We start from the raw sequence: 15,193 nt of genomic DNA on the forward strand, positions 1-15,193 counted from the left end.
TGCATGGGGCGGCCGCTCTCACTGACCATCCTGCTGCTGATGACTTCCGAAAGGCAGAGCTGGCACTGCTAAGACATGCTCAGGCAGAGAGCTTTCCAGGGGAGTTCGCCCTATTGAAAGCAGGGAAGGCCATCCCATCCAGTAGCCGGCTACTTACCCTGGCCCCTGAGTACGACGCATGTTCCGATCTGATCAGAGTGGGAGGTAGACTCCGTAGGTGTGATAGCTTGAACTCTGAAGTTCTGCATCCAATACTTCTCGACCCCTCTCACCCAGTCACAAAGCTTCTAATACAGCACTGCGATGCTCAGCTGCATCATCCTGGAGCTGAACGTGTCTTTGCAGAGCTCCGCAGGAAGTACTGGATACTGAGAGGTAGAGAAGCAGTGAGGAGACATCAACACCGCTGTCCTGAGTGTAAGAAGTGGAGAGGCCAACCTGAAGTCCCAAGAATGGCAGATTTGCCCCCTTCAAGTTTGAGGATCTTCCGGCCTGCCTTCTACTCAACTGGCATGGACTGCTTCGGCCCTATGCTCGTTAAAATAGGGCGGCGCAATGAAAAGAGGTGGGGCATTGTTTTCAAGTGCCTCACAACTCGGGCGGTCCACCTAGACCTGATGGTGAACATGGATGCCGATTCCTTCTTGATGACGCTCCGACGGTTTATAGCTCGTCGAGGGAAGCCTTTCGAGCTACTTTCAGATCAAGGCACCAACTTTAAGGGTGGAAGCAAGGAACTGCATGAAGCATTCAAAGCCATGGAGCCAGTCCTCCGAGAACAGCTGGCAACAGAGCAAATCCAGTTCCGTTTCAATCCCCCCAATGCTCCTCATTTTGGTGGCTCTTGGGAAAGGGAGGTGCGATCTGTGAAGGCAGCCCTGCGCACTACATTGGGAGCTCAAACTGTGTCAGAAGAGGTATTAAGGACTGTATTGATCGAGGTAGAGAGTATCCTTAACTCCAGACCTTTGGGTTACGTCTCCACTGACATTGCAGATCCGGATCCTGTTACACCCAACTCCTTGTTGATGGGGCGGCCAGACTGCTCGGAACTGCTTAGTCATAAGAGATGGAGACACACACAGGTCCTAGCTGACCATTTCTGGAGGCACTTCATACGGCACTTCCTGCCCACCCTACAAGCTCGGCAGAAATGGCATGCCGAAAGGGACGACATTACAGTTGGAACTGTGGTCCTCATCGTCGATCAACAATCTCCAAGAGCCCTCTGGCAAGTAGGAACAGTGAAAACCGTCATACCTGGGGCTGATGGGCGGGTTAGGACTGCAGTCATCCAGGTTAAGGACCGGACCTATACTCGCCCAGTGGTACGGCTCATCAGGTTACCTGCTCTACCTCAGGATGCTACCAAGATGTAGTTAAGCGTTCTAGTAGTGTCAAATTTGTACACCAAATTTGGGGGCGGCTGTACAAAAGGTTATCCCTGTGCATGCCCCTTTTTCTTGTTATTGTTGCCGCAACTGTAAATTACCACAGCTGTGAAGTCATTGAACGCACCATACACAGACCACTCGGTGCAGAGTGACGATCATCTGAGTTATCTGCCTGCGTGCGTCCATTGAACTGTGAGTGGTGATGTTTTACTTTACGTTGCACTCTGTTAGAGTTATTAAGAGTGTATTAGGGTCGTTAAAGAGTCGTTTTCTCTGTTGTGAATGTTTAAATTGCATAAATAGCTGATAGCTAATTAAGCGGAGCTAACTGCAAACTAGCATCTATCAGTGAAGTTTATGTAGCTGCATTTCAGTTGTTATCTGGCTAGAATATGTAGCTCAAGTGTATTTTGCATTTAAGTTGTATTTTATTTCTAATCAATCTGTATTGTTGTGGTTGTGTTTCAGAAACCACGCACTGTAAACCACTCTGCACAAGATACTGTACATCCTCAAACTCAGATAAACAGTTGAACTTTATTATGGACTCTGCCTCTCCTTAAAGCAATCTGAACATAAAAAGTGTCCTGACCCGACGCCCTGGGGCGGTTGCTGCCACATAGGATCCTCACACACAGTCTATCATACAGTCACCATGGCATCATTTCAACAAACTTATGCAATGTCAAAACGCACATTAATTTTTCGCTGAGACCTGGTATTGATGATGGGAGAATCAAAGTCTTCTCCAGCACATCCCAAAAATGGGTTTAAGGTCTGGACTCTGTGGTGGACAATCCATGTGTGAAAATGATGTTTCATGCTCCCTGAACCACTCATTCACTATTTGAGCCTGATGAATCCTGTCATCCGGTGGTTTTCTTAAGGCCACACAGCTGTTTAGTCCCAGTCCCTTGAGTTCTCTTTGCATTGTGTGTGTGGAAATGCTTACTTTTACAATTAAACATAGTCGTGAGTTCCGCTGTTGATTTTTTACCATTTGATTTCACCAAACATTTAAGTGATCCCTGATCATGATTTTTTTCCAACCACATTTCTTCCTGGAAAATGATAGTTCACCAGTATCCTTTCATGTTTGAATAATTTGTTGGACAGTTCTTAAGCCAGTTTTAGTAGTTTGACCCTTCTGAAACAGAGTAACATCTTTTCCATGACCACAGGATATGTCTTCTGACCAGTGGTGGACAGTAGTGAAGTACATTTACTTGAGTACTGTACTTAAGTACATTTTTTGTGTATCTGTACTTTACTTGAGTATTTGTTTTTTTGGACACTTATTACTTTCACTCCACTACATTTCAAAGACAAATATTGTACTTTTGACTCCACTACATTTCTGCGAAGGTTGTTGTTACCTTTCAACTATAAGCTTTGAAGTCAGCTATTGGTGTTTTTTCTTTTCTTAAATGCAGTTGGTCACATCCTGTGTTCCTCACAGAAGGAAACCAATCACAGTAGCTCCTCTCAAATGGGATTGATGTAAAAGGCGCATTCTGTAACAAGAACAAGCAAACTCTCCCTCTGTCATTCAAACAAAAAGCGGTAATGGTGACGGCAGGAGAAAGACAAAATTAAATCTCAGGTTGTTATTGTAAGTATTAATTATTCCAGGTAGCTTTTAAAGTTGGATCTTTTTATCCGGGTGAAAAATACAACATAATTCATGTATATATACTGCCTCTGAAGACAGAAAGAAATCTTAGTTATTTAACAGATTTGGAGAACTCCTTACAGTTGGCTTCAATCTGATTTTATGATGTGATTTTAATACAGTTACATCAGAAAATGACAACAGCTGTCCTTTTTGGCTTTGATTGTATTTTTATGCTGAAGTTTTTATAGGTGTTTCTATAGGCTTTGTGTAGCAGAGAGGTTCTACAAGCAAGTCACTGTATCATTAGATGGTTTCAGAGAGTTACAAGCTTCTGTAAATGTATCATGAAAACAATACAGCATGTATTGATATTAGAAAATGTACTTTGTTATTTGTACTTTTGAATACTTAAGTATTTTAAAAAAACATGTACTTTTGAAAACTTAAGTATTTTTAAAAGCAAGAACTCTAGTACTTTAACTCGAGTAAAATTTTGACTGAGCAACTTTCACTTGTAGTTGAGTAATATTTGACCAGGAGTACAGATACTTTGACTCAAGTACTGGGGTTGAGTACTTTGTCCACCACTGTTTCTGACATGGTTGTTTAAGAAATGAGAAGCTCCTCACTGCATCAGTTAGGATTCAATAACTTGTTACCAGTTGAAACATATTAATCACTGCAGTAATTATCCAAGGAAAGATCTTACCTATTTGCTTAGTTCAATACAGATGATGACTTTTTTTTTGGCCAGGCAGTGTACTTTGAGCATCATCATCACAGGTGCTACAGAACTGAAATTTTTTCTGCACATCCACCGCGGCCTATAGTCAGTTTTAATTCAATCACACTATGTTTTTCAAAACATGCTAAATCAAATCAGACAATCTTTGGACACTAGATATCACTAAATATAATATCTGAAATAGTGTTCATACCACAGCCCACAGTGATATTCAATATCTTGCTGTAATTTGTATAATACGCAACATTTTCTTTTTTGCTCAGTGTTGGATCAAATGTCACCAAAATATGTGACAGTCAAAGAGGCGATAAGGACACAAAGAGAGTCACATAGTAGGCCTATCTTGGGATTCAGCGTTTGGTGGAGAGACAGTGACCTCTGCTGGACGCAGGGCAGACAAGAATAGTGAATAGTGAAAGAAAGAACTCCACCAGACTAGACTATAAAAGGATTATGCTGTTTCAACCAGGGGTGGCCTAGAACCAGGAGAGAAGAGATGGTGTTAAACTTAACACTCTCCCTATGATTGCCAACTGGAACGGTTACAATTCCTTATACAAAAACATGACCTGCACCAGAATTAACTAAGGCAAGGTGAAGTGCATGAGCATGGTTTATACAGATCCCTCAAAATACTTTTTATTTGTGACAAACACATATACTGTACAGTTGGAAAGTCAACTTGTCAGTGCACAAAATCAAGGTATTATGGTAATTTATTATTGTCATACAACACAGGGTTGATTGGACTCTTTATAAAATTCAAACATATTGAAGCTGTAAGGGTAAATGGTGTGGGCTTCACAGAACATGCCCTCCATGGTGCGGTAAGCCCAGAAAAAACAAACAAACAAACAAACCCCCCCCCCCCCCCCCCAAAAAAAAAGCAAGAAACCTCTTCTATCACAGTAAAGGTGTTTTCACACCTACCTTGATTAGTCCAGACTTTCAGATTTTCCAGTTTGATCCAGACCATAATTACAGGTGGGAAACATGTAGAAATGCAGAGTTAAGCCTGTGATCTGTCTCTGTCTGACTGAATAGCCTCATGGAAGTGACATTTCACAATTCAGAAAATTTTAAACTAAAATTCATTAAAACAAGTAATTTGGTGTTCATGATATTGAGCTGAAACAGATTCCACATCTATTTGCTTTCCCAGGCTGCTGCTGAGTGCAGTAGACAGCTCACACTGTGTGCACTTTCATGTTCAATATAGTCAGCTTAATGAAGTTAATGATCAGTTAAAGTAAAAAGAAAAAACTCTAAAAAAGTCCTCACTCACTTGGTGTGAGGCTGCCGATGGATTCTTCAGGAGAATCTGGCTGTCTTTCTTCAGTGCGTGTTACTTTTTGCCACAGACAACTGCTGAAGGTAAAACCATCACATGCTGCGGTATATCACACAGGTGTGTGTTTGGGTAAACTATTTATCCAGTGTTCTTGAAGCTTTGGGCTTTCACCTGGAATTTTGTCTGAGATTCCAAATGTGGCAGGAAACCTCAGTCCAGCGGATTTTATCCCTTCAGCGCAGCACACAATGTACATTGATTAAAGTACTCAGCGTGCTCAGCTGGTAACACATAAGAGCAACAAAACATACACTACCACAAGAATTAAACCTTAACTCTTTTCTCACTATTGGCCAGATATCTTGTCATTCAAGCCACAATGCTTCACCACCCTTGATGAGATATCTGGTCAATTGCTGTTTTCACTGCAAGATGGTAAGAGACGCTGTGATGCATCATCTGACAAACAATTGTCACTCAGAGAAGAAGAGACCTGCTGGAATTGAGCAGCAGCAGAAGAAGCATGAATATGTATCAGCTGCAGATCCGCAGATCAGAAAGCACCATGACTTGGCCGCAGAGTCCGGGCACAGAGCAGACAGTGTTCCAGCTCCAGTGTTTTGGACGGGGTACATACACAGCTAATGTTGACCACACTGGTGACAGTGATATCATACACGTAATATGAAGTAAAAATGTCTCTTTCACAAGAAATTCACAGAACCAACAATCAAGTGTTTATATAAAAAAAAAAGAATGGCAGAAGCTCAAACAAAATGTGTTTTTTTGTGTCTGAAACTAGGAGATCTGTTCTTTTATTTTGATATATTAATGTTAACACATTCATAGAACTGAATACGTTGTGGATGTTGAAAAATCAGGGAATTTTGTCAAAAATGGTGGCACTGGCTGGTAAACTTTATCAAAAAGTGCTGGTATGGAAAGAGTTAAGAATAATATAGCACATGCTATGACATTAATAACCTTTCCTTTCAAAGACCAATTAAATATATTAGTCTAGGGCTCCTGTGGTGACAATAATATGAATCTGTTCATTCATCTCTCCCCATGAATGGCTGATCTGATCTGATGTCAGATTACCTGCTGATGCTGATGCACACCCATCTACAAACCAGTCAGTGTCAAATAAAAGGAGACACAGCCCACGTAGGTTCTTTAGTCAATCATTTTCTGTAACTGCTTAGTCCATTAGCCTATCCCAGCTGACATTGGGCAAGAGGCAGGGTTCACCCTGGACAAGTCGCCAGTTCGTTGCAGGGCTGACACATAGACAGACAACCACTCACACTCACATTCACACCAGGAGCAATTTAGAGTCACCAATTAACCTAGCATGCATGTCTTTGGACTGTGGGAGGAAGCTGGAGAACCCGGAGAGAACCCACGCAGACACGGGGAGAACATGCAAACTCCGCACAGAAAGGCCCTGACCCAGCCGGGGAGCTGGGGGAACTCAGGGCCTTCTTACTGTGAGGTGGCAGTGCTAACCACTGCACCACCGTGCCGCCTGTTCTTTAGTCCACTTGGATAATTACAATGTGAAACCAAAACTGGACCAAATGTAATCAGTGTCTCAAAAACATGAAGCATGGTTCGGACCTTGGTCAGGACTTTAAGTTGTGAGAGCACTCTATGATTAAAAAAAAAGAATATGAGATAAGAAAGAAATCTGATTACTGACCTGCTCCATGTTTATACAGTTAGCCTGTTACAGTGCTTGTTAACATTGTGTGTGATTTCCTGTGTCACCCAATACACAGACATACAGACTGAGGGTGTCAGTGGATTAAATGGCAGGCTCATCTAATTACAGATTATTATTTGTAAAGAGTTAGTCTAGTCTAGAGAGAGAGAGAGAGAGAGAGAGATAGATAGATAGATAGATAGATAGATATGGAAGTATTTCTGTGCCATCTGAGTTTGAATATGAATTTCTAAGATTGAAAATTTTCAGCATCAAAATTGGACTTTGAATTTTAAAAACCATCAAATTTCTAGCACTGAATTTTTTTTTGCCTCTGAATTTTTTGTTTTTTGTTTGAATTTTATTTCGTTGAAATAAATTCAGTGTAAAAACCGTTGTCTCAAAATATTCAGTTTTTCAAATTCAACATGTTAAGAAGTTCAACACCCCAAAAAATTCAGTGTAAAAAAAATCAACATCTCAAAAAAATGCAGCGTAAAAAAAATCAACATCTCAAAAAAAATGCAGTATAAAAAAAAAATCAATTTCTAAAAAAAATTCAGTGTAAAAACATTCAACATCAAAAAATTCAGTGTAAAAAAATTCAACATCAAAAAATTCAGTGTAAAAAAAATTCAACATCAAAAAATTCAGTGTAAAAAGAACCAGACTCAACATCCAGGTCATCAGGGAGAAGCAATCGATCCCTGTCTCAATTCAGCCAACGTCCAGCCAATCATGTCACGCTTCATTGGTCATGTGACACCCATCCAGGTAGGACAGCTCGGTCCAGCCATGGCCACAAACGCAGGTGATGGTGCTTCAGTGAGTGTGTGTGTTACTTTATTTGCCATTTGTGTTATTTGTGTTAAAAATTTAAAATAAATTTAGTAACACGACACGTTGCACATTAACCGGATTTACTGAACAATATCTACAATGAATTTTTAATGAGGTGGCGTTCGTGAAAACGTTAGTAACTAGCTAATGGTGTGTGCTAGGCTACGTTCGGTTCTGAGGCAGCGAGTATGACGACTGACAGTACATTATACCGTGATAGTGTTATCCGGTGACACAGAGTTTCCCACAGGATTTTAGGAGACGTCGGGGGAGGGTAATTTTAACACTGTACAGTTACCGTGATATGGCGCATTTACAGTTTATTAGCGGCCTGTGTGTGTGTGTGTGTGTGACATCTTGGACCTCCCCGGTCGGTTTCGGTCTGGCAAGCTCGGTCGGTTGAGAACTCTATGCTGTGATGTGGGGCCGCTCCGGTAGCTCACCTGATAGAGCCGGTATCACCAGTGCTTCATGCAGTGGCCCAGATTCGAGTTTGTTCTCACTTAACAGGACAACATTTTTAGGCTATAGGTTGATTTTCTACTGCATTATTATTTCATTCCATAGGCTTTTGTTTTTATTTTATGTTTGTACTGTTGAAAGTTGAAAATAGATTATTTTAGGCATAATCAAGCATGTTGAAAAAGCCTATCTGAATTTGTGTCTTTACCTATTAAGGGGTGTTATTTTATTGTATAACTTGTATAAAATCGTTGTGTAATCCATAAAGAGGAGGCATACTTTAAGTGTCCTCTTTTTTGAATATCAAAATATGGTCACCTTAATTAAAGTCCATTAACATTTAGCTGTTTAACATAATCTTTCTGCTGCTGGTTTGTAATACCCTTCTTACTATTTCTTTGTTGTTTGTGATGTCAGGGCAGTCATGGTGATGATATTTTGCAATCAGCCCATCACTTACTACAGTTACTGAGTTCCTCTGGTCAACAAGGTGCAGCCAGTGGTGGCGTCACAAATCAACATATAAGGTTTAGTATTTAACTTTAATTCATGTACATATTTTTACTTATACATTGTATATGTATTGATGATTAATAAATGTTTTTGGATACAATCCTGCAGAGAACAGAGACATACAGCATCAGTTCAAACGGAAATGACCAGGTAAAAAGAAGTTTATTTTAAATGAAGCCCTATGTATACACATTTTGACACTCTGTTGATTTGTACAGGCAAAATCAAAGTAATGATAGTATTACGTTGAATGCTCTGTATTGCAGATATTTAAGTCTAAGTTAGTAAACACTGGAAGAAAGCATGATGTTTTGTGTCCATTATGAAAATGTGTATGGTCCATTTCGCTTAAAGCTCCAGTTGGCAAGATGATGAAAGTTAAAGTAAACTCTGCGACTTGGTCGGAAATTTCAATACAATACTCTGTCAGGTCCCTTTATGAGCCTCTGCCAAGCGACATGATAGTGTGTTGTCTTGAAATGTCCGACCAAGTTGCGGAGTTTACTTTCACTTTCATCAGCTCACTACGTTGTGTACGAGCTGCGATTGGCTGCTCCTCCTGCTCCCTCTACGTCTACCTGACTGGTGGAGAAGCTTCAGTCGCGGTGGATTTTGGCAAATACGATTTCAGGCTGTAGGTGGAGCCAGAGGAGTTGGATTTTGTCCTAAATTACTCATTTAATGTCCGACTATCAGAATATAGTGACAGTTCCAGCAAATATGACTGAATAATTGTTACCAACTGAAGCTTTAAGGCTAATGTTAAATTTGTTTATTAAGAAATCTCAATGATTTGATAATAATAAAGGTGTTTTTCTAATGTAATTACTAAAAACAGATGAGGTTGTTAATGTTTTATTTATTTTTTAAATTTTCTATAGGTCCTTTCCAGGTATTTTCAGCAGGGGCAGAGGGAAGAGGCGCTTTTCCGCAGCAAGTCCTGTTCCTGCCAAGAGGCCGAAACCATTGGATGTGGCTTTCTATTTGTTGCCAAAGCAATGTGAAAAAACCCCAAAAGAGCAGGAGCAATTAGTCCATATGCGTGCAGGACTGGGCCGTAGGACTGCTCATCTAGATGAAAGCACAACACATGAAGAGGTGATAACATGCAATTAGTTATTTGGGCCAGTTGTATTGAATATTGTATTCAGGCTATGAAGTTACAATGATTTGCTAGTTTGTAACGCTGTGTCATTTATGCTATTTCTGATTTGAATGATGAGTAGTTTTTGACGCTCTATTTGGAGAAGATTACAGTTGTTTCCATTTTTTCGTCACAGTTATGTGATGCCCTCAAAGTTTTATTCCCAAGATTGGGAACAATTACCGGTGGATGGCTACTATACAAATCTTCAGGTGGGCCAACTTAAGTGTGTGTGTTAGTGTTGCTCTGTCATTAAAAAAAAGTACATATGCAGCAGTTAACTTCACATTATGCAGTGCACAACACTGTTACTTTATGGTATTTAAATAAGACTTTTAAATATTTTACATATTTGTTTTATTTTATAAGGGCATGCCTACCTGCAAACCAGCCACTGCAAAGTAGAAATTGTATTTGTAAAAGTGAAAAACAAACAAACATGACTTATTTTGCTTTAGGTGACTTCTTTAGCTTGGTCTGTTGTCAGACAAGAAGTGTAGTTGCTTTGACTTAACTTCTAGATATAATCTATCTAATAAACTGTTGAAAGTTCTCATTTTTCTCTCCTCTTTTCTATAGGTGGATGGGGTAGCCGACAGCTGTCTCTTGTTGCTCCCGATGATACCGGCTATACAGGAATGATGTTGAAGTCTGTAACTCGTGGGCCTAAAAATCTCTTCATTGTCCCAGTTCAAGAGGAACTGAGTACAAATCCCCTACCATTGACTGATGAAGCATTCAGTAACATGCCAAAAGCTGCATGTCAGAAGTGAAGTTGCAGTTCCCCTTCCGCTCCTGACAGAACACATCAAATCTTGTAATGTCATAGATGTTGACAGTGACGACAACCTGGCTAATGTGGATATCAGTGAGCCTGAAGAGAGAGACTGTAAGAGTGCTTAATTTTAATACAAAAAAATATATATATTTACAATTTGTTTAATAATCCATAATGAGTGACCAACAATTAAAATGTAAAATATCCAACCTATTTAATAGCTGAAACTTAGTCTATGAATTTCTTCTTTATTTTATATTCATGCATAGCCCACTACCCACTTCTGCTGACTTATAAGGCTCTTAATGACAAAGCTCCATCCTATCTGAAAGACCTCATTATTCCTTGCTGTCCCACCAGAGCACTCCGCTCCCAGAATGCAGGTCTGTTAGTGACTCCCAGTATCTCTAAAAACAGACTGGGAGGTAGAGCCTTCAGTTACCAGGCTCCTTTACTGTGGAACCAGCTCTCTCCATGGGTCAGAGAGGCAGACACTCTAACTACATCTAAGTCCAGACTCCTCTCCTCTCCTCCCACCAGCAGCTTACTTCATCAGCTCTTGTTAACATTTCCATGTTTCCCACATTCTGTGTTGCAAACTGTTTTCTTGTCTGTACGCAAAATCTATTGCACGTCTGCCCGTCCTGGGTGAGAGATCCCTCCTCTGTTGCTCACCCTGAGGTTTCTCCAATTTTTCCCTGTTAAAAGGGTTTTCCTGGAGTTTTTCCTCAGTGGATGTGAGGGTCTAAGGGCAGAGGATGTTGTTATTATGCCATGTAAAGCCCTTTGAGACAAACTGTTTGTAAAAACAGGCTATACAAAGAAAACTGCCTTGCCTATATTTAGAATTAGATCTTGTTTCATGCATACTGCCTGTTATTGCACCATATGCAAATGTGACAAATAAAAGTACATCATGGTACTCCTTCTAGCAGCTTGTGTGCTAACATAGTATCACTACATGGTATCAGTGAGGGGGCAACTTCCAATTAGCAGTATCTATTGAACAAACCGTTGGTTGTGAACACTCTTGCCAGATATAAAGCTGCTCCTTCCAGTGCCACGGACTGTAAACATGAAGCGGGCAACATCTACGTTTTCAACTCCCTCATCTCCACGTACCCTAAAGGAGACACAAAACACTTTCAAATATCATATGAAAAGTCGGTTACAGTTTATTGGTTGATTAATACAGCAGTGCAATGAGAGTGGTTGAAGCATCTGAGAGCAAAATTCTGAAAATAAAATAAAAATAACTTGTTAATAATTCTATTTCCCTATTCAAAGTCTGTCTAACTAAAAGGTAGGAAACAGGGATAATACATATAGGCTTTATATAGCCACATAAGTGTTATGAACAGTGTTTATCTTTGACCTGGTATTTTTCCCACCATACAACGCATTTTCCATACACATAGTTATACAGTTAGTACTGTTATAGTGTAAAATATCCTAGTTTATAATATTCATTCACCTGAGAGGAACACCAAACTTTTTGACAGATTACTGGAATAATGCCAGGGTGGTTGAGGCCATGTTGTTTGAGGCTGCACCAAGATACATTATCTGCAGCACAAATAAAATTACATGTCTATGGGGCACTCAAGTATTTGATAATTATAGAAATATGTGCACTTTGTCCAAACAATTGTGCTAACCTTACGAGAAAAACCAACAATGCCTCCGAAGACAACAATGTTGTAGCTGAAAGAGTGAAAAGTGAATTTGTCAACTGTACATAACATACTGCAAGTTAAATAAAAGAAAGAAAAAAAGGTTCAACACACAGTTGCTGAATGTAATAGACAAAATGTGTGCCATTATGAGAGGTTAGTTGTTATGGCGCATATATAGTAACAGAAGCAGTATAAAAATGTGTGGATACTGATAACGAGCTGAAACAATTAATTGATTAATCAAACAATAATAAATTATTAAATTACTAATTAATTAGATTTTATTCAAATAATAGGTTTGAGTAGTTTTTTTTTTAAGAAAAAAAGTCCAAATTCTCTGATTTCAGCTTGTTAAATCTGAATGTTTCTGGTTTCTTTGTTCCTTTATGACAATAAACTGAATATTTCTTTGGTTTTCTGGACAAAACAAGACTTTGAGGACGTCATCTTGTGGTTTGGGAAACACTGACATTTTTCAACATTTTTTAAATTTTATTGACCAAACAACTATTTGGTTAATCATCACAATAATCACCAAATTAACCGATAATGAAAATAATTGTTAGTTGCAGCCCTAATAACAACTATATACTTAAAAAAAACACCCCTGAAACTCAGACATTTCGTGAAAAAGATTGCTAAATATGAATTTACCGAATCAATTTATGGTTCGTATCAATGTGCCACAAAGCCTGGGGTCCGGGTACTGAATAGGTCCGTCTAGCTAGACACCCAACATGGACCATTCGGTTTATGACACCAATGGTGTCAACACGGTGCATGGAGGCTCTGACACGGTTATACTGCACCCTCAGTCCTCTGGCTTGCAGGAGGCCTTTCATCATCCGATATCCAAAATTCTCTCTCTCACACACTGATCTAACTCATCATCTGTCATTGGGCTGTAGAGTGCCTTTACTGAGAGATCAGACTCGGCCATGCGTCGGTATACTGTACGTCTGGACGCCCCCAAGAGTTTAGCAATACATGGAACAGACAAATTAAGTTCCAGAAGTTTGCTAAGGTAGTCTGGGGATATGGTCATCCACTGTCGCCCTGCTGGTCCTTGCTCAAACTGCACAACTGCAACGTGTTGCTCCCTTTTGTCTTTTTCCAAATTGATGAGACTGTGTAGCTGTGTCAGTGCATCTAAAATAGCTGGACAAACAGTCACTTGCCTGGATACAGCATTTAAGAACACAAGTTCTTGTGTGCAAGTGAACTCTAAGAAGTCCAGGTCCAGAGGCATGCATTGCACAATATGTTCCAATCGAGACCAAAGTCTTTCTAAAAGATGATTAAGCAGTTGTTCCTAAGAGAGAAAAACAAAATATAAAAATAACAACAGAAAAGCAAATCCATGACTGTAACAGCTGATGTTTGAAAAGTGCAATTTGTAATAACAACAGCTTCATCAGATACTTGAATAGTTCAAAATCCAGTGCCTGCTTTAAAATGATTGCACAAAAAGCTCAGGTTAAACTCCATGTTCACGGACTGCGAGCTCGACTGTAGCCGCACCGACTCACGCGCATGTACTGCCCGTGTAAGTCCCGACAGGACTCGTCGAGGCGCGCAGAGGGTAAAGTTGTATATCCAGTAATCATGGTACCGAAAATGCAGGAACTGACGATTTTTTTGTGTCTCGACATCGACTTGGTACCAAAGTATCGGTTCTTGTGACAACCCCAGCCTGTATGAAAACAATAACTAATGAGAAAAAATAGAGAAGCGAATGGAAACATAGTAATTCTGGGATGCAGCTGGCCACAGTGGTCTATAATAGTTGTTTAAGGAGCGCAGTCTAAGGAATAAATACTCAGAAATTAAATGTTTCATTTTAGTAAGAAGTATGGAAAAATATAGGAAATGGGATTGTTCAGTCAAAGAGGAGTTGATGAATGCAGCTTCTGGTAAGCAGGCTGGGCCAAATACAGGTAAAGCAAGAAGAGTAAGCCAGCTAATGGGAGGACTGGTGGGTATAGACTGGTTTGTTGCTTGTAGCCGTTTGTCAACAGCTGCCATCACTAACTTAGAGCAACCATGATATGCTGTCACCCAGTGTTTCCCAACAGAAAAAAAAAAAAAACTGCATTTCACCTTCTATCATCTCTGCCAGTCAGCCCCTCCACCTGCCATCTCTCTCGCAGGCAGTCGCACCGCACGTACACACACATGCACACACAGGCCGCTAATCAACGGTAAATGCGCCATATCACGGTAACTGTACAGTGTTAAAATTACCCCCCCCCCCCCCGTCTCCTAAAATCCTGTGGGAAACTCTGTGTCACCGGATAACACTATAGCCTCAGAACCGAACGTAGCCTAGCACACACCATTAGCTAGTTACTAACGTAGTTTTCACGAACGCCACCTCATTAGAAGTTCATTGTAGATATTGTTTAGTAAATCTGGTTAATGTGCAACATGTCGTTTTACTAAATTTATTTTAAATTTTTAACACAAATGGCAAATAAAGTAAACACACTCACCGAAGCACCATCACCTGCGTTTGTGGCCATGGCTGGACCGAGCTGTCCTACCTGGGTGGGTGTCACATGACCAATGGAGCGTGACATGATTGGCTGGATGTTGGCTGAATTGAGACAGGGATCGATTGCTTCTCCCTGATGACCTGGATGTTGAGTCTGGTTCTTTTTACACTGAATTTTTTTTAGAAATTGATTTTTTTTTTTACACTGAATTTTTTTGAGATGTTGATTTTTTTTACACTGAATTTTTTGGGGTGTTGAACTTCTTTACATGTTGAATTTTGAAAAACTGAATATTTTGAGACAACGATTTATTTCAACAAAATAAAATTCAAACGAAAAACAAAAAATTCAGAGGCAAAAAAAAAAAATTCAGTGCTAGAAATTTGATGGTTTTTAAAATTCAAAGTCTGATTTTGATGCTGAAAAATTTCAGTCTTAGAAATTCATATTCAAACTCAGATGGCACAGAAATAGTTCCATAGATAGATGGATAGATAGATAGATAGAGAGAGAGAGAGAGAGAGAGAGAGAGAGA

At 39.9% G+C, this 15,193-nt stretch overlaps 1 protein-coding gene and 1 pseudogene across 1 annotated transcript; one reads left to right on the plus strand and one right to left on the minus strand.

The window, feature by feature from the left end:
- The first annotated feature begins 9,023 nt into the window (after positions 1–9,023).
- On the plus strand, positions 9,024–10,482 carry LOC146330992 (uncharacterized). Its single transcript, XM_084742661.1, has 4 exons — positions 9,024–9,199; positions 9,447–9,663; positions 9,846–9,921; positions 10,289–10,482. Exons 1-4 carry the CDS (start codon positions 9,024–9,026, stop codon positions 10,480–10,482), a joined length of 663 nt encoding a protein of 220 aa, XP_084598787.1.
- Positions 10,483–11,957: 1,475 nt separating this feature from the next.
- Positions 11,958–14,974, minus strand: LOC146330993 (uncharacterized; annotated as a pseudogene).
- Between the last annotated feature and the right edge of the window lie 219 nt (positions 14,975–15,193).

Source organism: Lutjanus erythropterus, chromosome 2 (assembly GCF_056507025.1).
Source record: "Lutjanus erythropterus isolate fLutEry1 chromosome 2, fLutEry1.hap2, whole genome shotgun sequence".
In the NCBI taxonomy this organism is placed as follows: domain Eukaryota; kingdom Metazoa; phylum Chordata; class Actinopteri; order Lutjaniformes; family Lutjanidae; genus Lutjanus; species Lutjanus erythropterus.